We start from the raw sequence: 24620 nt of genomic DNA, 5'->3' as shown, positions 1-24620 counted from the left end.
GTGCGAACGGCAGGAGGAGACTCAGCGCACTTTTCAGTCGAGATAGGGTTGCATCAGGGTTCGACTCTTAGTCTGTTCCTATTTGCGCTGGTGATGGACGTGTTGACGCGGAGTATTCAAGGTGAAGTGTCTTGGTGTATGTTATTTGCCGATGATGTACTACTGATTGATGAGATGCGGAAGGTGTGAATGAAAAATTGAAGGTATAGAGGTAAACCCTAGAATCTAAGGGGTTCAGGTTGAGTAGGTCCAAGACGGAGTATTTGGAGTGCAAGTTTAGTGACTTAAGGCAGGAAGACGAAGTGGTGGTAAGGTTGGATTCCCAAGTTGTATGTAAGAAGGATAGTTTTAAGTATCTTGGATCTATGAATCAGGGGAATGGTGAGACTGACGAGGATGTCTCTAATCGTATTGGAGTTGGTAAGATGAAGTGGAGGCTCGCCTCTGGAGTGTTGTGTGATAGGAAGGTGCCCCTTAGTCTTAAAAGTAAATTCTATAGACTGGCAGTCCATCCAGCCATGTTGTATAAAACGGAATGTTGGCCTGTCAAGAACTCCCATATTCAAAAATTGAAGGTGGCGAAAATGAGAATGTCGCGTTAGATATGCGGGCTTACAAGAGGGGATAGAGTTGGGAATAAAATTGTTCGGGATAAGATGAGAGTGGCTTCGGTGGAGGACAAGATGCGGGAAGGAAGGATGAGATGGTTTGGGCATGTGATGAGGAGGGGCGCGGATGCCCTAGTTCGTAGATGTGAGAGGCTAACCTTGGATGGCTTCAGGAGAAGTAGAGAGAGGCTGAAGAAATAATGAAGGGGAGTGATTAGACATGACATGGAGCAGCTTCAGCTTACCGACGACATGACCCTAGATAGGAAGGTGTTGAGGTCGCGGATAAGGGTAGAAGGCTAGGGTGAGTACATGGGTTGTAGCAAGTAATTAGGAGAGTCCCTGTTTAGCCGGGGTAGTAATCGTAAGACTGTGTCGATAGGTAGGAACCGCTAGTCAGGAGAGACTGGGTGTAGTGGGTGGCTTTGGTCTGTGAGTATAGGTTACTACTAGGCGGGTACCCTATTTCAGATTTCGTTTTCTTATTTCTTATAGCTTATGGCTCTTAGTTCCCCTATCATGTATTGCTCTGAGTTCTATTTTACTATTTCTGATTCTTTAGTTCTGTTAAGCCACCCATCCCGCTTCACGTTTCATTACTTTTTATTATTATTATTTATCTTGAGCCGGGGGTCTATTAGAAACAACCTCTCTACTTCTTCGAAGATAGCGATATGAACTGCATACATTTTACCCTCTCCAGACCCCATTGTGTGGTAATACACTAGGCTTGTTGTTGTTGCTGCTGTTGATATTATTTGATCTTGAGTCGAGACATATTACAAATAGTATCTCTATCTCATCTCAGATATAATAATATAGACGGTTATATATTCTATCTTCACTAAATTTTATTTTATGAGAATATATTAAATATTATTATTATGTAATTATTAATTATTTTATTTAAAACAAAAAGATAAGTTTAAATTTTGAATTATTTCTAAGTGAGATAACGGACTAAAAAGAAAGTATCTACTACTTTTTTTTCCGTCGTTATCCCGAAAGCAAAAACCTCCACGTTTTACTATTTTATTATCTTTCCATACATACAAACTGCTCAAAACCAAGTAGAAGAACAACTGAAAAACCCACCAACTTAAGTAGTTCAAATTGGAGAGGAGAGAAAAACTCAAGGAAATGGAAGGATTCAAAGTAGACAAATGGGGTTATCAAGTGAATACAAGTTCTGATTCTTGCATTTCTGCTATCAATTCTTATTATCATCAGGTGCCCTTTTCATATCTTCTTCATTTTTATCACCATGAGGAACAAAAATCAAATTTTTATTAGTATGATGAGTAAAAAAAATCAGATTTTTATAAGTATGAGCAATAAAAGTCAGATTTTTAGCACTTAAAGATGCAGCCTATTAGTCAATGAAGTGAGTTGAGCATCATGTGTCGGTTTAAATTCCAAGAGAAATAGTATATATTAGGTGATTTCTTTCCGTTCCTACCTATTCTAGTCTTAATGGAGAGAATTATCTAGGGTTATTGGTATATGTTTCTTGTGGGGAAGTGACATGTACTAAGTGGAATTAGTGTAGGTGCGCACAAGCTGGAACACCACGATTATAAAAAGAAAACTTAATTTTTATCAGCATGAGTAGTAAAAATAAGATCTTTTTAGTAGCTGAGTGTGTTGCTTAGTGGTCAATGAGGTGGATTGAACATTATGTGTCATTAAATCCTCACAGAGATAAAATACTTCTCTCTTCGTTTCAAAAAGAACGATCTATTTTCTTTTTAGACCGTTTAAAATAGAATGACCTCTCTACTTTTTTTGCAATACTTTAATTTTAACTTTCCACATGATATATTTAAGACTACAAATTAAAAGATTTTTTGGTCAATTTGACATAATTTTAATTTAAGATCACAAGTCAAAAGTTTCTTTATTTTTTTAAATTCCGTGTCAAGTCAAAATAGGTAATTTCAAACAGAGGGAGTATGTGATTTCTTCACATCTGTTGTAGCTTCGGTGAATGGAGTTATGGAGTTACCTGATACGTGTTGGAGGTGGAAAATGACAGGTACTTTGTGGAATTAGTCTAGCGCGGATACCATGGTTATAAAAAGGAAAAGATTTTTATCACTATGAGTAAAAAAGAACAAATTTTCATCAATATGAGTAAAAAAGATTAGATTTTTATTGATGTTCGGTTTATGTGAACGTTGATTCTTGAGCTTTGGTCAGGTACTTAGCTATGGAAGAGAGAGGTCAGTTATATTGGAAGCTCCTAAACATGACCCAACTTGTGTTTTGGCAAATATTTTGGCTGCTCATCTCCTTTGCTCTGCTAATTCTTCCCGTGCTATGCCTCTTCTTGAAGCTGCCAAGTCTCGTCTCGTACAATTTTTACAACTATTTTGGGCATATTTTGGTTTATTTTTTTCTATTTGATAGGAAAGTGATCCTTGGTGTAACTGATAAAGTTGCTGCCATGTGTTTCAAGGAAACAATCCTCTTGTAGAAATGCAGGGTAAGGTTGAATATAATAGACCCTTGTGGTCCGACCCTTCTCCAGCCTTGTGCATTGATGGAGATTTAGTGCAAAGGGCTGTTTTTTTCTTTCTTCTATGTGAGAGTCTGGTTTACTTATGTCTTGTCAATTTCTTTGTTTAGGAACAAGCTAGCTCATTTGAGAAAGTGGTTTTTGAGGCGATCAGTTATTTGATTTTACCTAATAGAGATGATGATGTGGCTGTTGAACTACACTTGAAGGTGGGTTCTTTTATTGCTGCTTGATTGAAATGTTTTTTTGTTTTTTTTCATAGGTTTAGTTACTTTTACTCATTTCTGCTTATATTTATTTATGGGGTGTTTTGTTTTGATATTATGGTTCTACTACAATGGTGTCTTGTCAGCTTCGGATTATGGATAGTTGTAATTCTTTTAATTAGCTTAGTATGCCCAATAAATCATGTTGTGTCAAAGTTTCTCTATCTAATATTCTATTTATATGATTGTAAATAGTTCTATCCATTTTCTGTATTATTTCCTTTTGACGATTCCTATTATCTATGTTGCTCATTCTCTCCAAATTGTTGCCACAATCATATCAGATTCTTCAAAAATGCACCCTTTTTGGTGTATTTAACATCTTCGATATTTTTGAACAGTCCAAGCAACATAGCCTATTATTATTTAAATCCCAATTCAAATTCATCAGATACCAGTTGACCTGTTATTAGCGATTTTTTGAGAATTCAGATTTGGTCTTCATTGATCAGAAAATGTCCTGTCAAGGAGTATCTGATTTTGTTAGTCCTTGGCATATAATTATTAAAAACATGTTACTTTAAAACCATATGGATGTTGTAAGATGTACTAGTCAAAAAGCAAAAGGATGAATATTGGCAGTTTCATCGTGTATCCATCTTTATATCTTCACGAACTTGCATTTATGATCTTTGCATAAATCTCTTGATCTCATTACCTATTTGCAGCTGCTTAAGGATTTCCCAAGAGACCTGGTCTCTCTCAAGAGGGCTCAAGTGCTATGTTTCTACATGGGTCGGGCTGATTTGTCTCTGAAACTTGTTGAACAGGTTCATATCATATTTTGACTGAAAAAGCTCTCCTAGGCAATATAAATAAAAAAACAAAATGATAAAGAAAATATATCAATAACGCTTGTCAGAAATAATATCAAGAGGTTTATTGTCCATAATAGGTGCAAGTAGTATATTCGTTTCTTTAAAATTCAGGTTCCATTCATTCTTCCTAGTAAATTTTCTTGATTTTGGCCTACAGGTTCTTCTAGTAAATAAAGATGAAAGTTATATCTATGGTATGCTCGCATTCCCCCTGTTAGAGCTTGGTCGATATGCAGATGCAGAAGCAGCTGCAAAGAGAGGCTTTGAGATTGATAGAGAAGATGCCTGGACACATCATGCTGTGAGTTACTCCTGTTGCAAATTACTCTTTCCTTTCTGGCTGATACAACCACATTGGCGGTATTATATAAGCTTAAAGTTTTCTTTGTAAACCTTGTCAACTATGCCTACTTCTATGCCTCAATATCAAACTAGTTGGATTGGCTAAAGAAATCCTCTAAATTCAACAACAAAAAAAATATACCCGGTGTATTCCCACAAAACAATCCTCTAAATTCATTCCGTAAATTAGCAGGTTTATTGGTTACCCAAAAAATAAAAAATAAAAAGAGAAGGTTTTATCCCTATATTTCCATACAAGTATCTAACCAAACTAGAAAGTGTTTACAAAGTTTTCTGGCAAACGCGGGGTTATAGCTAATGAAAATCCTCTGCACATAACAAACCTTGTAATTGTATCATCTAGATTCTAGTGAAATATCCTTTGTACATAACAAACATTTTATTGCTATTGCTGTTATCATAATGCTGCAGATAGTTATCAAAGGTCCCATTCTTATACTTCCAATTTTCACATTCTTGTCCTATACGTCTGGCTATCTCTCATCTAATCGTTCGTTGTCAATCCAGCTAGCTAACCTTATGCCAAAATAGTACCATTAGTCTTACTGTGCAGTTAAGGGAAACTCTTCCTATTGTTTATCTTAGGAGAAAACAATAAGCATGGACATTATTTTTGTTGTGATGGAAGCTCAGCAGTTTGTATCATTTTGTGGCCGGAGGAAATGCATTTTATTCCTCCACTGATATTCTAGTATTCTGTATTTTGTTTTTTGCTTTTTTAATCACTATCTCCTTGCAGCTCTGTCATGTTTATCAGTATGAGTGTCGTTTTAAAGAAGCAGTACAATTTATGGAGGAGTGCTCAAAAACCTGGAGTTCTTTGTCATCTTTTATGTATGCACAGAATCTGATAAAAGCACTCCTAGTTCGGCTCGGAATATAATATTTTAAAAAGCTAACTATTTTGATATTGCAGGTATACACACAATTGGTGGCACGTTGCGCTGTGTTATATGGAAGGTCATTCTCCCATGGAAAAAGTAAGAGATGTTTATGATCAAAACATCTGGAAAGAGTTGGAAAGATTTGATGCCAGTCCTGCGGAAGTAAGTTAGCTGTTTGCAGTCAAGGAACTTCTTAGTTCTTTCAATATGCTGAGAGTTACATTTTCTCGGGCATGCAGGTGTACTTGAATGCTGTTGGTTTGTTACTCCGGGTATATCTACGAGGTGGTATTAATGTATTTGGGGACCGTTTGAAGATCCTAGCTGATTGTCTGACAGATAAAGTGAGTTCAGGTGCAGAAGCATGTCAATTTCTCTTTTAGGTTATAATGTAATTGCATGCATATGTACTTAAGTTGGGATATATAGGTCTTTCCTACTTTTGGAATGTGGAAAATCGGCTAACAAGCTAGTTCGTTTAGCTAATCATCAAAGACTTCATGAAGAAATATGGAAAAAAGTTGATGTAAATGGACGTTGGTGATTTAATTTACGTAACAATACATGCTTTTTATAAGCTCCTCTATAACACCTTATTAAATATAAAACTGACCAAGAAAAAGTTCAGTCAGTTGAGAAAATGGATAAATGACGTAACTGGCAAAGTTGCTGCCATGTGACCAGGGAGTCACGGGTTCAAGCCTTGGAAACAGCCTCTAGCAGAAATGCAAGGTAAGGCTGCTACGATACACTCTTGTGGTGGGGTCCTTCCCCGGACACCGCGCATAGCGGTAGCTTTAGTGCACGGGGCTGCCCTTTTAGTATCATTTGCTTTTTCATGAATCATCTCCTTTCAGATTAATGTTAATGATACTTTGGATTGGAACTGTAAATTTGCATTACAATGAACTTTTGTTTAGCAATTCCATTGTGCGGTTCTCTTAACCTTCTGTCTATACAATGTGTTACCGACCAAGTTTTCTGTTTCTTTCTGCTGCCACTGCTATATCAGGCTTTCTGGTACCTTGAATGGCACCTGGATGTATTGTTGTTATGGGCACTATCCTGTACAGGTGAAGTTTCTAAAGCAGAAGAGTTACTCGAGGGTTTGAAATCCAGGTCAGGACGGATTTAGCACTCTTTCCAATTTCATAAACCATGCTGTGTCCAACCGCTTACTTTGAACATTTTGTGCTTTTTCTTGTAGAATTTCTACCATGACCAAGAAAAAACGAGAGTATATGCATCGTGCTATGCTGGTTTGTCACTTTCTCTTTTTTCTATTTACTATTTTCTGCACAACTTCTTGGAGAAAATGTACTCACGCCTATGTAGCTCAGACTCCAAAAATACTCACACGTGTCGGATTTTCCAAATATAATTAACTTTTGGAGAACATTTTTGAAGAGTCCAAGCAAAATTAACTCACACTTCAAAGTTTCTTTCCTCTTTCAATAGCAGAAGATTCTTTTTTTTTTCCAATAAACTATTTCCCTAATGCTCCTATCTTTATGACTTAGGCTTTTAAATTGACTGATTCTATACAAGTTTAGATTCAAAGGATTCATCCTGCTTCTACTTTATATGAGGATCATGGTTTCTGGGGGAGATGAAAACACATCACTTTTTAAACTTACTGATTATACTATTGCTTAAGATTCTTCCATCTATCATATCTTTGAAAACGTTTATGCATCTAATAGTCGTTTGCTTGATGTTTCAAACATTAAAACTGTTTCTTTCAATTTTTAACCTTTAATTCTTTCCTTATGTTTTATTTTAGCTTGCAGAAGCGCTATTTGAATATGGTAAGGGTGAAAATGAACGAGCGTTGGAATTGCTCGGACAGACATTTGATGCCATTGACTTCAAGGTAGTTTGAACATGAGAAAGGGGGCTTCCGTAGTTTATTTAGCATTACTTCTATTTGTTTCATGAATTATAAGCAAAATACTACTTTGCGCAGATTATTGGAGCGTCAGACGAACAGCTTGACGTTTTCAATGAAGTATGGATCACTATGTTGCTAAACAGTGGTCAGGCTACTAAAGGTAGACCCTTTCCCTCCAATATGAGCTTCTATTCTGAAAAAAGATAAAATTTAAAAGTTTTCGGGGGTGAGGGTGGCTGGTGTGGATTGTGATTTTTCTTCCTGTAAAATGAAGTATGGCCTCTTCGATAACAACACACCCAATGAAATCACAAAAGTGGGGTCTGGGGATAGTAGGATGTACACTGACCTTACCCCTACCTTTGTCGGGTAGGGAGGTTGTTTCTGTTAGACCCTCGACTAAAAAGAGGAGTATCCGAAGTATGGTTGCAAGAAAATTATGGCCTCTTTGATGAGGAAGGGAATTTGATCCTAGGATGTCTCTGCTACCGTTAAACCTCACTCTTTTGGTATACACTTATATTTGTCTACTCTTAAAAGTTCTTAGTCGCTTATCCTTAAGTTGTGGTTTTGGAACTCACAGCTATTCAGGCCATAGAGAAGCAGCTAAAGAAGAGGGAAGGAACCCCGTTCTTGTGGCGCCTCCTGGTATGTCTTAGCTCTGTACTCCATATTTTTGGCTTCTTAGCTGAATAGATTGTTCTGGAACAACTGTACTTTTTGTGGCCTTCTCTTAAGTTTAGTTACTGCTTATCCAAGTAGTGTCAACTACCTCACTGGAAACCTTTTGGTCTTTTCTGACATGCCTCAACAAGACACATTGACAATTGACTGTCGAAATGCCTATGTTCCTTGTGAACTGCACCATCCACCACGAATTACAGTTTAGTTTCCCCAAATTTACGAGGTGAATTCAAAGTGTTTTTGGTAATAACATGGAGAGAAATGGAAATATGTATCAGAAAACAGCGTTCTGCCGTTTTTTCATGGACATATGCAATTATAACTCTCTGTATATTCCAGCTATAAATATATCCTTTGCGTCAATGGTACATATTTGATGTCCTGAGAAGGTTTCTATCAGCAAAAAAGTTTCATGCATGCTAAGTAGTATGTGTTCTGTTTGATCATCAGAAAAGTAATCTACAAATACGAACAAGGATGTTTTTGATGCCTCCAAAGGAATCTCACAAGTCATAAATCTTCTGTAAAATGTTCTATGGATGATCAGAATAATACATAAGGTGTAATCAGCAATGTGCTAGAACCAAAATGAGGGACAAAAATTGCGTAAACTTAAAAGTAGGGACAAAGAGTGTCATTTAGCAAGTGGTTCTGTTATGTTTTGAGGTTTTCGATCCACTGCCATGATTAGACTCATTTGAGAAAGGCATAATACATAACCATGCACTCAGAAATGGACCTTGGGCCTAACTCAACCTCAAAAGCTAGCTCATGAGGGGAGGATTGCCCCAGACCATATAAGGAGACCAAGGACTCTTTATAAGGAGATCAAGAACCTTTTAACCCATCGATGTGGGACTCCAACACCCCCCGCATACCCAGGGCTGGACATCTGGAGCGTGGACAATATAAGATGGGGGGCCCAACATCGAAAATAATGAACTGGGTGGGCCTAGCTCTGATACCATGATAAAGAAATGAACTTTGGGCCTAACTCAACCTCAAAAGCTAGCTCACGAGGGGAGGATTTCCCAAGACCATATAAGGAGACTAAGGACCCTTTTAACCCACCGATGTTGTACTCCAACACCCCCCCGCACACCCAAGGCTGGACATTTGGAGCGTGGGTAATATAAGATGGGGGGGCCAACATCGGAAACAATGAACTGGGTGGGCCTGGCTTCTATACCATGATAAAGAAATGGACCTTGGGCCTAACTCAACTTGTTGAAATCTACCTCATGAGCTGCTAACTAATGCTGAATTGGCATGACTACATGGCTGCTAATGTGTTTTTTATGTTTCCAGAAGATAAGAGTTTTTCTTTAGTAGTTTTTCAGTTATGATTTTCCTAGTCTTTAGGCATATAGTTGTTGGTGGACTTAGTTCCTATTAATTAGGTAGTTCAATTTTTTGAGTTACTGCATTAGCTACTGCAGTTTGTTAGGATTTTCTGTATTTAAACAGCTTTTTTGCAGCATAATAATATATATCTCTTTTCCTCTTCATCTGTTGTATGTTTTTTTCCTCTGTAAACATCTACAAATTGGTATCAAGAGTCTTACTTCTTAAGGGACTTGTGAGAGACTTGTGAGTGTTTTTTTCTGAGTGTTTATCCAAATTTGTGGCTGCAAAACACCATTCAAACAATGGAGAATGCAGGTTCTTTTTCTACTATGGCTCCTCCAGTTTTCCACGGAGAAAATTATCAAGCATGGACAGTGAAAATGTAGGCTTATTTGGAGGTCTGCGATTTGTTGAGGAAGGCTATGAAGTGCTTCCTTTGCCAGAGAATCCAACCATGACTCAGATTAGAGCTCACAAGGAGAGGAGAACAACAAAGTCCAAAGCTAAATCCTGTCTCTTCGCTGCATTTTCTACCACCATTTTCAGTAGAGTAATGACATGTAAATCAGCCAATGAAATTTGGGATTTCCTCACGAAAGAGTACGAGGGAGATGAAAGAATCAGAGGAATGAAAGTACTGAACTAGGTCAGAGAATTCGAGATGCAGAGAATAAAGGAATCCGAAACCATTAAGGATTATTCTGACAGGTTGCTTCTGATTGCAAATAAGGTAAGGATACTTGGAACTGAACTTGATGACAATAGAATAGTTCAAAAGATACTTGTAACCTCACATGAAAAATATAAGGCAACTATTGCTTCATTGGAGAATACTAAAGATCTGTCAAAGCTTAGCTTGGCAGAGTTATTAAGTGCTCTGCAGGCACAAGAACAACGAAGGATGATGAGGCAAGAAGGATCCATCGAGGGAGCCCTGCAAGCAAAGTTGCAGCTCGGTTCAGGTACTGCTAAGGTTAATAAAGGAAAAGAAAAGAAAGGAAATTATGGAAACTACGAAGGTACATCTGCAAAAAATGCTACCGCCACCAGTAACAACAAAGAAGGTAAATATCCTCCTTGTCAAAATTGGGGGAGGAGAAATCATCCACACTTCAAGTGTTGGAGAAAACCTGGTATGAAATGCCGAAAGTGTCAAAAGCTTGGTCATGCTGAGATTATATGCAAAGAGAAGGGTTTACAACAACAAAATGAAGCACAAACTGCTAACCAAGAACGAGAAGAGAAATTGTTTGTGGCTACCTGTTACGCAAGCAAAAGTTCAAGTGAAAGCTAGCTTATTGATAGTGGTTGTACGAACCATCTGACTAGTGATGAAAAGCTTTTTAGAGAGCTTGTCAGATCAATTAAATCAAGAGTTAGGATCGGAAATGGAGAATACCTCCCAGTGATCGGAAAGATTGAGAGCTATAAAGGTACAAAACTTATTTATGAAGTTTTATTTGTTCCTGAACTTGATCAAAATTTATTAAGTGTTGGACTACTGCTGGAAAATGGATTCAAATTATTATTTGAAGACAAGGTGTGTCTAATTAATGATCCTAGTGGTCAGGAAATGTTCAGAATTAAAATGTAGGGAAAAAGTTTTTTCTTAAATCCATTAGATGAGGAACACATAGCTTTTCCAAGTCAGTCCATAGTTGCAGAAACGTGGCACAAAAGGTTGGGGCATTCATCACAAAGCTCTGTTGTTTATGCAAAGGAGCAAAATGGTAAATGGTTTACCAAACTTGGAGGAGCGTATCTCAAGATGTAAGGCTTGTTTGCTTGGCAAGCAAACTAGACTTCCATTTAAAAGTTCCACATGGAGAGCTACAGAGAAGTTGCAGCTCATTCATACCGATCTTTTTGGTCTGCAAAGAACTCCGTCGCTTAATGGCAGCAGGTATTATATTATCTTCATTGATGATCTAATAAGAATGTCTTGGATTTATTTTATGAAGTTTAAGTACGAAGTTGCTGGAATTTTCATGAAGTTCAAAGCTTGGATAGAGAATCAGAGTGGCTGTAAGATTCAGGTCATTAGATCAGATAATGGAACTGAATATACATCCGATAGGTTCAATTCTTTTTGTGAAGAAGCTGGAATAGAGCACCAGCTAATTGTCCCTTACTCCCACAACAAAATGGAGTTAGTGAGAGAAAGAATAGACAATCATGGAGATGTCAAGATGCTTGTTGCAGGAGAAAAATCTGCCGAAAAAGTTTTGGGCGAAAGCAGCAAACACAGTTGTTTTCTTGCTGAATAGACTGCCTACGCAGGCAGTGGAAAGGAAGACTCCATTCGAGGCATGGTATGGTTTTAAACCTGATTTTAAAATCCTCAAGATATTTGGATGTCTATGTTTCTCTTATATTCCACAGGTTAAGAGAGACAAGTTAGATAAGAAGACAGATTTGGGACTCTTCATTGGCTATAGCTTATTGTCTAAAGCTTACAGGATCTTTCAACCTCAATCGGGCAAGATTATTGTAAGTAGAGACGTTCAATTCCTTGAAGATGAGCAATGGGACTGGAATTTTAAGGAGTCTCGAGTTTCGAACGACAATTCAAAGTTTGATTATGATGAATTGGTAGATGATCAACCTATTAGGGGAATGAGGTCACTCTCTGATATTTATCAGAGGTGCAATGTTGCTATTTTTGAACCTGCAAGATACGAGGAAGCAAAAATTGATCAAAAATGGTCAGATGCAATGAAGGAGGAGCTGTCCATGATAGAAAAGAACCAAACTTGGAAGCTAGTGGAAAGATCGCAAGACAGAAAAGTGATTGGAGTTAAATGAATTTTTCGAACAAAGCTCAATCCAGACGGCTCGGTAAACAAGCACAAAGCTAGATTAGTGGTGAAGGGCTACGCACAAGTTTGGGGAGTAGATTTTTCTGATACATTTGCCCCAGTAGCTATATTGGATACAATTCGGATTCTTTTGGCAATGGTGGCATAGAAAAGTTGGAAGGTTTTTCAAATGGACGTGAAGTCTGCTTTCTTGAATGGTCTACTGCAAGAGGAAATATATGTTGAGCAGCCAGAAAAGTTCAGTGTACCAGGAAGTGAAAATATGGTTTATCTGTTAAAGAAAGCTTTATACGTGTTAAAGCAAACTCCTAGATCTTGGTATAGCCGGATGGATAACCATTTACAAGACTTAGGCTTCGAAAGAAGTTTAAGTGAATCGACTCTTTATGTCAAGAAAGTTGGCTTTAACATTATTATTATTTCTCTGTATGTTGATGATTTACTTGTGACAGGAAATAATATAGCATTGATTGAAGAATTCAAGGAGGAGATGATGAAGGTCTTTGAGATGACTGATCTTGGAGAGATGACCTATTTTCTGGGAATGGAGATTGAGCAAACTCAGAATAAAGTTTTTGTTTGTCAAAAAAAACATATGAAGGAGATTCTAAAAGGATTTAGAATGGAAGAATGCAAGAGTATGAGCACGCCAATGAATCAAAGAGAGAAGCTAATGAAGAATGATGGTGCTAAACGAGTACAAAAAAGAAGCTACAGGAGCTTGATAGGATGTTTGATATATCTTACAGCAACAAGGCTAGATATATTATATGTTGTAAGTGTACTATCTCGTTTTTTGAATTGTCCAAGTGAATTGCATATGAAAGCTGCAAAACGAGTGCTCAGATATGTCAAAGGCACCATAGATTATGGAGTCAAATTTAGCAAGTGTCAGAATTTCAAACTTCAAGGATTTTCTGACAGTGATTGGGGTGGTTCTGCTGATGATATGAAAAGTACTTCAGGGTACTGTTTTATTTTTGGTGCTGAATGTTTTTCTTGGTGTTCGAAAAAACAAGAGATTGTTGCTCAATCAACTGCAGAGGCAGAATTCATTGTTGCGACAGCTGCGGTCAATCAAGCTTTATGGATAAGGAAAATCTTTTGTGATCTTGGTTTGGAGATGAAGGAAAACACTAAGATATTTGTGGACAACCAGGCTGCCATTGCTATTTCTCACAATCCAGTCTTTCATAGAAAGACCATGCACTTCAATGTGAAGCTATATTTTCTTAGAGAAGTGCAAAAAGATGGTCTAGTGAATCTGGTTTACTCCAGAACGGAAGAGCAGCTGGCTGATATTTTTACAAAAGCTCTTCCCGCAAGCAAATTTGAGTTCTTGAGAAGCAAACTTGGAATTTGCAACTCTTGACGCTAGGAAGAATGTTGAAATCTGCCTCATGAGCTATTAACTAATGCTGAATTGGCATGACTACATGGCTGCTGATGTGTTTTTTCTGTTTCCAGAAGATAGAATTTTTCTGTAGTAGTTTTTCAGTTATGATTTTCCTAGTCTTTAGTCATATAGCTATTGGTGGACTTAGTTCCTATTAATTAGGTAGTTCAGTTTTTTGAGTTACTGCATTAGTTACTGCAGTTTGTTTGGATTTTCTGTATTTAAACAGCTTCTTTGCAGCATAATATGGATTTTCTGTATTTAAACAGCTTCTTTACAGCATAATAATATATCTCTCCTTTCCTCTTCATTTGTTGTATGTTTTACAACCTCAAAAGCTAGCTCACGGGGGGGGACCATATAAGGAGATCAACGACCCTTTAATCCATCGATGTGGGACTCCAACACCCCCCTGCACGCCCAGGGCTGGACATTTGGAGCGTGAACAATATAAGACGGGGGGCTCAACATCGAAAACAATGAGCTGGGTGGGCCTGATTCTGATACCAAGATAAAGAAATGGACATTGGGTCTAACTCAACCTCAAAAGCTAGCTCATGAGGGGGGATTGCCCAAGATCATATAAGGAGACCAAGAACCCTTTAACCCACCAATTTGTGACTCCAACAGCTGACAAGTAAGCACTCTTAACTTTGAGAACGCACATCTAGACACCTCAACTTGGCCTCAACTGGCAACTAAATACTCCAACTCGTCTCCACTTTGTCTCGTCGACACCTGATTCAAACGTGACACAATTTTGGAGGTGGCTAAGTGATCATTTTTGTAAGTTGGAGTATTCAACTGATTCAGAGGAGACAAGTTGAGGTGTTAGACTCATAGTTGGAGTGCTTACTTGCCAGCTGAAGCCAAGTTCGTGTTTGTTTATGTATTATGCAGTGTTTGAAATGAAATTATGGCTATGACTGCGTACTCTCTTAAATTCAAGATGAGAAGTGCAATTCTTTTTTAAGGAGCTTTGTATTTAAACTCCACGTTGTGATGGTGAAAGATCAGGCATAGACATCTACTTGCATTTTAAGGGACCAAATATACTACATGAATGGAGACTTGCTAGTAACTTTCCTCTATAAGACACATGCACTGTATAGGATGAGAACTATATTGAATGGGAGATAATAAATTGGATGACATTGTATTTTTGTTGCTTGTTGGTGCAGGAAAAAGGTTATTCAATGTCAAGAAAGCAAGAAGCCATAGATGCAGGCAAAAGAGCTCAGGCATTGGAAGCTGCATACTTCAATTAATCTTTGGCATAGGATGATAACTAATATCCTAAATAAATACTTATCCACATCTTAATATTAGTGTTTGTGTTGTACTAAAATATAAGTTTCTCCATGTTGTATCTTATAAGCAGTGTGCCCCGTGCCAATTCTGTCGTTGGTGGTGGCCGGAGACTCGTGTAAAGAGAATAAGATGAAAACTTGGAAATGTTAAATAATCTCTTTTTCATAACAGTGGTGTTCAGATTAGATTGTTGATGTGTGTTCATATTAGTTTGCCACCAGCCCTACTCAAGCAAATCGATGGCCTAAGGCGAAAATCAAATGGAAGATCTTAAATTTTCAAGAAAAATTAATTTTTTTTTATAAAATTTATATTTTAAATTCTAAGATGCAAAGTTGTAAATATTATAGTCGATTTTGTCTAATATTTTTTTTCGTTAATATAACTAATGCATTTAATCTTTCTTGAGACATACTTTAAATACATCAAAATTCTTTACTTTTATATAAGTAGTTTATTTTTTTTAAAAATAATATTTAATAATTTTTTAATAAAAATTTATAATCTATTATTGTTAAAAAAAAAAAGAGGCCTTCTAATTAGGGGATCTTAGGCGGTTGCTTTTTTTTAAAGTTGTTGAGCCGGCACTACCACCACCTTTTTACTTCTTCGAATAGACGTTATCTTTTACTAGCACAAATACAAGGTGAACTACACTACCACCACCTTTTTACTTCTTCAAATAGACGTTATCTTTTACTAGCACAAATACAAGGTGAACTACAAAATCTTGAATTGACATTTTGAATGGGCAATGACATGGCACATGGCATAACAGTTCTGATTCTGCGAGGACCACATCCAGGCTAACTTATATAGACTAGTAGATGTGCCATCGTGTTGGCCAATAATGTTTGTACTATCTAACTCACGAGGTGACCTTGCACTATTTCCTGTACTCTTTTGCCCAAATTACTGGCTTAAAAGTCAAAATTCATGCATGTGGATGTTTCCCAAATAAAGATTCAACTTGGATGGCTCCAGTTTTTAGTTGAAAGGACATGAAAATAGTGTCACTAATGCAATGACTAGTTTGTTTAGATAAGAAAAGAACATGCAATGCTGTGGTAGCTTTTTCTATTCTAATAAGGCATGATACATTGACAATTCTTTAAACTCATTTGGACACTCGTGCTACGACTTAGATGCTTCCGAATCAAATTTTGTGTTCTCGAGTGCCATTCGTACATAAATTAATCGCAAAATTTCACCTCCATTAGTTACGTGTATTATCATCAATAAGCATTAAGACTTTAGACCTATTTAATACACATATTTTATTTGGTTAACTCAATCATCCAATACACTTGAGAATACGTGCAATCTTTCTAAAACAGTATCTATAAGAACACGTAAATCTCAGTTGAACGTGCAATCTTTCTAAAAAAGTATCTATAAGAACACGTAAATCTCAGTTGAAACAAGTCTATAGTTCCAATGTGCAACTAAAATTTACAGTTGAGTTTAAAAGGGTATCGATGTATTACGAAGTTTCTTCAAGCTAGCTTTTGCACGTCAAAATATCTATGGATTAAAGTTCCAAATGGGTTGTCATTTTCTCACAAGTGGAATCAACATCGCATGTGATGAATGAACAAGATTAGTGCCCAAAACAGCAGTTAAGATTACAAGTTCTTGTTTAATCTTGGACACCTGAGTAAATTACATCATCAATTATCATCACCGAGTGATGAAACAAAATTAAATGCACAATCAGTAAAAGAAGTGGATATATATTAACATTCCGTTTTTACCACAATCAAACAAATACTTCAACTGACACCTTTTCGGTCAAAAGTCCACCCCCAACCCCCACAACACACACCATCACATGTGCAATTCACATTTGCACTTAAATCTCGTCAATTACACTTTTTTCTCAAGTAACTTGTTTGCAGCTGATTATTCAATGAGATTGGTACATCACAAACAGGCTATATCGGCTACCTCCCATCAACACAATTATCGTACAGAGTGAGATCGTTCTACCAAAACACTAACGATATCTAAACAATATAGATATCGATTAAATCTGTCCATCGGATAGTTGACTAATTAGTCAATTAGACCAATCCCATCAGGAACCACCATGTTACTAGAGTTTGATGTCCTCAAGATTCCACCACCACCACTTCCAACTCCCCTTGTCCTGCCCCTTATCCGTCTCAATTCTACCACGACATCCCTTGAATCAGGCCGATCATCCTTATCAGCAGCTACACATCGGAATGCAAGCTCTGCGACAGCACCAACGCCTTCCATTGCTTCTCCATCCACCACCAAAAAAGGGTCCACAACTTGCTCCAACAACCCCATTTGAATTCTTGAAACTACCATATCAGCCAATGCCATTTCCCTCTTCTCCCTCTTTTGATCCACAGCTTTCATCCCTGTTATTAGTTCCAACAACACAACACCAAAGCTATATATATCACTCTTTTCATTCAATCTAAAGGACTTGTGATAATCAGGATCTAAATAACCAGGAGTCCCTTGTGGACCCGTCCAAACTTCACCAGTAGAATCATCAGATGCCACTGATGTATCTGTGCAAACTAAGAGCCTTGATAGCCCAAAGTCACCAACTCTTACCCTCATATCTTTTTCTACAAAGATATTGGTTGAGGTAATATCTCTATGAACTATTGGTGGAACGACAGAGAAATGCAAGTACTCAATTGCCATTGCTATTTGTAGTGCTATATCAACTCTTAAACTCCAAGTTAAAGACCCCTTTTTGTACAAATTCTTGTTACCATGAAGATGGTCAGCAAGAGTACCATTTGGAACATAGTCATAAACCAAAAGAAGCCCTCTTGGATCACTACAATATCCATGAAGTTTGACTAGATTTGGATGGTTGATTGATGACAAAATCAAGATTTCATTGCAAAATGACTTTGTTGAAAAAGCTTTAGTCCCAGTAGGTGAATGCTTATGCAAATGCTTAACAGCAACAAGCCTACCATCATCAAGATTCCCTAAATACACAGAACCAAATCCTCCATCCCCAAGTTTCCTCTTGTGGTCGAAGTGATTTGTGGAGTTTTCAAGTTCTTCATAGGTAAAAACTGGTGGAAGTAAACTAGCTGAACGATGCCTACGAAGGTAAATGATTGTAGGATCTTCTTCTGAACCTGCCCCTTTACCTCTTGAACGAAAGATTAAAGATCCAACAGAGAAAACAACCAGAAAACACACAAATAGAAACACCATTGACAACATAACTACATGATTAGCACTTTGTTGTCTAATCAAAGGAGGTGAGTACCTAACTTGTGATGATGGAAAACATAAAAATGGTTTCTTGGGGTGTGAAGAATTGAATCCACAAACACCACTACTTGCTCTACAAGTCCTACAACTTGAAAAGTACAAATCTTGTTCTTCATCCCACTCAACCTCAATCCCCATTTTCAAGAAACCATCAAGAAAACCAAGAATGTCACTTTGGCATCTTTCATCAGAGTCAAAATGGTGCCTCAATCCACATTCATGTAGTAACTGAATTGGGTTCTTGATAAGTTTACATTGCCATGGACAGTGACTACAATTTGGGAGATTTGGGGGTGGACAAGGCCTAAGAGCAGCAAGCCTAGAACAAGATGAATCAGAGACCTTAAATAGTGAACCAGACATTGAAATGGATCTATTAGACAAAGAACAATTCTTGAAGTCAGTAGATTTTGGTGAAACAACAACAGTTGAAGTAGCAGGCTCATAATGAAGCAAAGAGAAAGACAGGTTACTGATTGAAATTACAGCATGTGAAGGTGAACATTGGATTTGAAAAGAAGGATGACCACAACCAGGAGTTGAAGAAAAAGGAAAAGGGGGCAAAGAAGTAAAAGGTGGACATGAGATTTCATGTTTTAAACACCTATGAGTTGCTGCTGCTGAGTTAACAAGAATGAAAACCAACAACAGTAAGGTAGCAAAAAATGGTAAGAGTGGCATGATTATAATGAATTCTAACTAGATACTGAAGTCATTCAAAAGTAAAATAACAAAGAAAGATTGAATCTTTACAACAACAACAACAACAAAACGGTGAAATCCCTGTGAATTCTGAAGAGGTTAGAGTGTACGCAGCAGACCTTACCACTACCTCGGAGAGCTAAAAGATAGAATCTTTAGGGAGAAAAAGGAGAAATCTTGAATTTATGTTCTAGATTTGGGATTCAGATTCTTTAAGAACCAAGGAGAGAAAAGATAGAAAAAATGGTAAAAATGGCATTATTATTATTATTATAAACTCCTACTAGGTACTGAGGTCATTCGACAACAACATAGCTACTGAAATCGACGAGTGAACTCTGAAAAAGATAGAGCCTACAAACATTATAAAAATAGAGGTAAAGAAATCATTTTCCAAAGATCCTCAAGCAAATACAAACAAGAAGGAAGTCAAGTCATTCAAAAGAAGAAAAATAAAGTAAGAAAGATTGAATGTTTGGGCTAAGAAAGATTGAATGTTTGGGCTGAGTAAAAAGAGAAGTCTTGAATATCTGATTTAGATTTGGGGTTCAGATTCTTTATTACACTGCCTAGGATGTTGGACTTTTGTTTGAAGTAGAGAAGTGGGAGTTGGGACTAGGGAGTATGGGGAGTCTCGAGGTAGAAAGAAAAGAGAGAAGTCACGTGAACACAATGGACAAAAAGACAAAAAAAAGTGAAAAAAATGATGAATTCTTTGGTCATTTAGAAAAAAGAAGATAAGGGGGTTGGATTTTTCGAAAGAGAAGATCTTGAATGAAATTTTGTTTGTTACTCCCTTCTTTCGAAATAAATAAATTGTTAAATTTTAATATATAAATTTTAAAAAAAATATCAAAGACATAAATTTAATATAAATTTTTATTTTTACCCTTAAGTCTATTTTACCCCCAAAAAAATAAAAAAATACAGTCTCTTTTATTTGTCAAATCATAAGGGTAATTTTGAAAAAAAATTCAACGATTCACTTATTTTGAAATACCAATAAATACCCTAACAAGTCATTTATTTCGAAACGGAGGAAGTATTCTTTAAGGGATCGTTTGGTTGGGAAATTGTTATCTCAAGATAATTAATACCGGAATTAGTTATTTCAGAATTATTCATGATAACTTATCCCATCATGTTTATGGGATAAGTTATCCCATCACTAAGGAAAAAATGGTGGGATAAGTTATCTCGGGTTGGATTAATCCCTCCAACCAAATAAAGGATTAAGTGATCTTTTACTTTATCCAGGGATAAGTTATCCCTTGGATTTTTAATACCTCAAACCAAACGACCCCTAAGTGTAAATGGTCAATTTTAACCCTTTAATAACTTGACAAAATACATACTCCCGGTTTAAAAGAGAATGGCCTAATTTGACTTAAAACGAAGTTTAAAAAAGTTAAGATTTTTGAATCTTGTGATGTTAAATTAAAAATAAGCCAAATGTATCAAAATGTCCTTCAATCTTGTGGTTTTAAACATGCCACGTGGAAAGTTAAAATTAAAAAATTGCTAAAAAAAAAAAGGTTCATTCTTTTTCAAATGAACTAAAAAGGAAAGTAAATCATTCTTTTTTAAACGGAGGAGAATAGCGTTTTGGGATCCTAGATATCATGGTGGCCTTAATGATCCGCATAGCATTATGTGATTAGAAATTGTTTGTCACGTCGGATAAGATGAGATATTTCATGATTAAATTTAGTATTAAATTTATATCATATGAGATATTTCATGACTAAATTTAGTATTAAATTTATATCATATCTAGTTAATGGTATAAAGTTAATGGTATAAATTTATACCATTAAGCAAATAAGATATAAATTTAATATCAAACTAAGTCATCTTATATCTCACCTTATCTCATCCATCATGGAATTATTTTCTATCACCACTCATATGGTATAAAGTAGTCCAGAAATGATAATCACATGACTATAATTCTGGGGTAATTTAATTTACGTACCAAACAACTCCTTATAACATTATGATGGCCTCAACAACTCGCATAGGGATTTACTTATGTTCTGATATGAACTACTAGGTTAGCTGAAATATTTGTTGCGGAATTCCTTGATTGTGGCTTTACTGGATGGAGCTTCTAATGAGTTGAGATATACTTGTTTGTATTTGTTGAGTACAACTAGTCTGCGCTAGTGATGTATATATCTAGTAGGGTCAAGTTTGGCACTAGGTGCTAGTTGTGTCTCCCTAGATTGGGCAAAACAAACTTAATATCAGAGGAACGTCGTATCCTGTGAAGTCTGCAAGATGTGTCTATAAAAGTTTTATTTATAAATGTGTTGGCACCCACATTTTATTAACAGGAGCTACATGGCATGTTAGAATTCTTACATCCCCCACCCACCCCTTTGTTTTTTGCTCTAATTGTGCTGTAGAGATGAGTCTTTAAGTGTTGAGTTTTTGAGCTTATGATTGTTATTTGCATATAGAGAGACGTCTGCTTATATAGAGGTTGAATGAAAGACATCTTCTCTGTCCCTTCTAGTTCCTCCACCACTACAGGAGCCTTCATGAGTTGCAGGACCTCTAGCTCCTTCAATCTCATCTGATTAGGATTTCAAGATTATTGTGTGTATGTTAACATAGTTAATAGTTGCACAACGACATCCAACAGAACTAGATATCGACTGACCTTTTGAAGGGCCCAAAAGTTTGAGGTATCGTGAGTTTTTTATCTTGAGTCCTCCATAATCTAACGAGACAGATTGTAGAGAGGGCCCTAGATCGACTTAATTGGGTCTTTAGGGTGATGCATGCTTCAACGATTGAGTTAGTTGAGTTAGCAGGATTTTGATTGCGGGATATAACAGTATTATGGTACAAGAGCTGGGATTGGTTCAGAGGTAGGACAACTTTAAAAGGACTTTTTAGATCATTATTTTCCATGAGAAATTCAAGATACTCGAGGATACCAGTTTCTGAACCTTCGACGGGGCAGCATAAGTGGCCGAGAGTATGGGTCAAGATTTGATTCCTTGGGCTAAATATGCACTAAAATTTGTTGATATAATATGGGATAGGGTACATCGATTTATACCCACGTATGTTCCAAAGTACATTGAGTCTTGTAATAACTACACTATATGAAGATATGGACATCTCACAGAATCAAGCCTTTGCACATATATAAAGAAGTTTCAACACCAACAATATATGATCGAGAAGGTCGAGCGAGAGTAGTAGAAAAGGGCTAGGCCCGCTAGTTTTCAGGTAGGGTCTTAGGGTGGTTCCATACCTCGATATTCTAAAAGATCGCATAGGCTCTACCATAGTGATTTGGCAGTAGATTTGATCACCAGGGATAGTCAGGCCCAGGAAAGAATTCATGAACATCAGAATCATATCAGTAGAGGAGCTCAAACTAGACCAGGTCAACTCTGCCATGTTTTGATACTTGCAGCATGACATATTTTGGAAGATGTAAACAGAGATTGATAACATGCTATTCCTGTGAATAGGATGGGCACATAAAGCGGAATTACCTGAAAAGAAACCAAAGTGGTACGGTTCAACAAAATAGGGTCAACAACAAGTGCATTTTCTTCTACACATTCTGTGGAGCATAGACCCCAAAATTCAATAAGTAGATGTCAATACAAAGGGGGCATATCTAGTTCCAGAGTGGTCAGAATTATACTTATGCATTAGCAAGCCATTATGGTTCAGAGTCATCGCCAGATATTATGATAGGTACATAAGAATTTAGTCCCATTGTGTGTATGTTTTAATAGATCAAGGCTCTACTTTGTCTTATGTTACTCTGTTTATTGTGGGGGAAGATCTATATAGCACTAGAGTTGTTACAACGACTTTTTGATGTGTCTGCACTAATTGGTAAGTCTATTATTGCTAGAGGGAGTTTATCGTTGTTGCAAGGAAGAGATTGTTGGCTGCAAATCTCTCAAGACCTGGTAGAGTTAGAGATGATTTATTTCATTCTTATAATAGGTAGGGACTAGTTAGGGTCCTATTATGCTAATTTCGAGTGTTGAACAAAGATTGTTAGATACCATTTTGTGAGAGAGACAGTCCGAGAATGGATGGGAAATACAACGACACCAAAATGCAGATTACATTTCTATCTACAAACAAGAAAGATGATTTCTAAGGGCTGCATTTACCATATTGTACGAGTCTGAAATGTTAGTGTCGAGCCACTGACTTTTCAATTTGTTCTGATGGTCAATGAGTTTTTAAATGTGTTTTTAGACAAACATCATGGTTTCCCCTAGATCGAGAGATCAACTGTGCTATTGATATGTTGCCAGGTATTCATCTGATTATCCTTCCTTCTTACATGATGGTCCAGCTGAGCTAAAGGAGTTGAAAAGCAGTTAAAAAACTTTTTTGATAAAGCACTTCATCGGGCCTGGTGTTTTCTCCTGAGGTGTACTGGTGTTGTTGATTTGTAAGGGTTGCATTTATCATATTGTACGAGTCTGAAATGTTAGTATTGAGCCACTGACTTTTAAGTTTGTTTTGATGGACAAATGAATTTTTAGATATGTTTTTAGTCAAACTTTATAGTTTCCCCTAGATTAGGAAATCAACTATCCTATTGATATTTCGCATTTATCTGATTTTCCTTCCTTATTGCGGGATGGCTCCAACTGAGCTAAAGGAATTGCAAGAGCAGTTAAAAAACTTTTTTGGTAAAGCGCTTCATCGAAGCTAGTGTTTTGTCCTGAGGTGCACTGGTGTTGTTGATAAGAAAGGAAAACCTAACGATGTGTTTAGATTATCGCAACTGAACAAGGTAACTCTAGAACTAAAAATGGACCTTTTTAGTCAACACATTTTTTCTAAAACAAGGTCAAAGCATTTAAAATATTAAAAAAATCACTCAAAGCTGATATGGAACTTATCAGACACAAATCAAATATACTAGTAGCTTGAAAATAATATTTCGGACTCAATAAAATCATCAAATCACCCAAACAAGGATATCTTGAGTGGATGTTGATCGAAGTCAACTCTTAATTTAGGAATTTTTAAATTTCCGAACAACGATTCAAAACTCATTCAAAACCATCGAACTTGAACCAAACTTTCAACTAGACTAAAAATTATCCTCCGAATCTAGTGGAATCATCAAAACTTGAAAATGACATTTCTAACCTCAAATATTTAATTTGATCAAATCTTTTATATTTTCAACTTTTAAAACTTAAAACTCTTCAAAAACTCATATGGATCTCTCAGGATCCGAACCCATAGTCTTACTAATTGTAACAACCTGAAAATTTGATGAAATATGTGAAATTTGTGATTTTGTATGATTTTACTGTTTTATCCCTCTCTGTAGTTGTATTATGATAGTTCTGGGGTGTGAGAATGATTGACATAGTTTTTGATGCGTTTTGATACCATTTATGTGATATGGTAATTTTTTATGGCTCCGAGAGCCTTATTTTGGACTTATGTGGATATCTTTTGATCCGTGTGAAGGATGGATGAACGGCCTAATCCTGTAGCTCTGGAAGATCTATTTTAGGCTAAGTAGATCTTTTGTTCGAGTCCCGGTGCACCCGATCTCATTTCGACCTATTGGTCGGAAAGTTGGAAAATTAGAAATGTCGGTGTGAGATTCACATTTGATCGAAAAGATCTCAGATGAAAAATTCAACTTTACCGGTAGATCCGAAATGTCGATTTTAGGGTGGTAACATGTTTGATGTGATTTTACGGCTTTTAAATCTCACTT

General features: G+C 36.7%; 2 protein-coding genes across 2 annotated transcripts; one reads left to right on the top strand and one right to left on the bottom strand.

Annotated features, from left to right (window-relative positions):
- Positions 1–1580: 1580 nt before the first annotated feature.
- Positions 1581–15073, top strand: LOC107847984 (tetratricopeptide repeat protein 38). Its single transcript, XM_047399625.1, has 14 exons — positions 1581–1838; positions 2808–2960; positions 3237–3335; positions 4061–4162; positions 4368–4511; positions 5313–5407; positions 5490–5619; positions 5697–5801; positions 6470–6576; positions 6665–6716; positions 7241–7330; positions 7424–7508; positions 7932–7996; positions 14776–15073. Exons 1-14 carry the CDS (start codon positions 1749–1751, stop codon positions 14860–14862), a joined length of 1404 nt encoding a protein of 467 aa, XP_047255581.1. The 5' UTR covers positions 1581–1748; the 3' UTR covers positions 14863–15073.
- A 1432-nt stretch (positions 15074–16505) lies between these two features.
- Positions 16506–19581, bottom strand: LOC107848075 (LEAF RUST 10 DISEASE-RESISTANCE LOCUS RECEPTOR-LIKE PROTEIN KINASE-like 1.5). The gene has a single exon (XM_016692742.2). The coding sequence runs from the start codon at positions 18860–18862 to the stop codon at positions 16961–16963; it is 1902 nt and encodes a 633-aa protein (XP_016548228.1). The 5' UTR covers positions 18863–19581; the 3' UTR covers positions 16506–16960.
- Positions 19582–24620: the final 5039 nt, after the last annotated feature.

This window comes from Capsicum annuum, chromosome 11 (genome assembly GCF_002878395.1).
Source record: "Capsicum annuum cultivar UCD-10X-F1 chromosome 11, UCD10Xv1.1, whole genome shotgun sequence".
NCBI lineage: Eukaryota > Viridiplantae > Streptophyta > Magnoliopsida > Solanales > Solanaceae > Capsicum > Capsicum annuum.
Note: the sequence above shows the minus strand (reverse complement) of the source record. Positions and strands in the feature narration are given on the sequence as shown.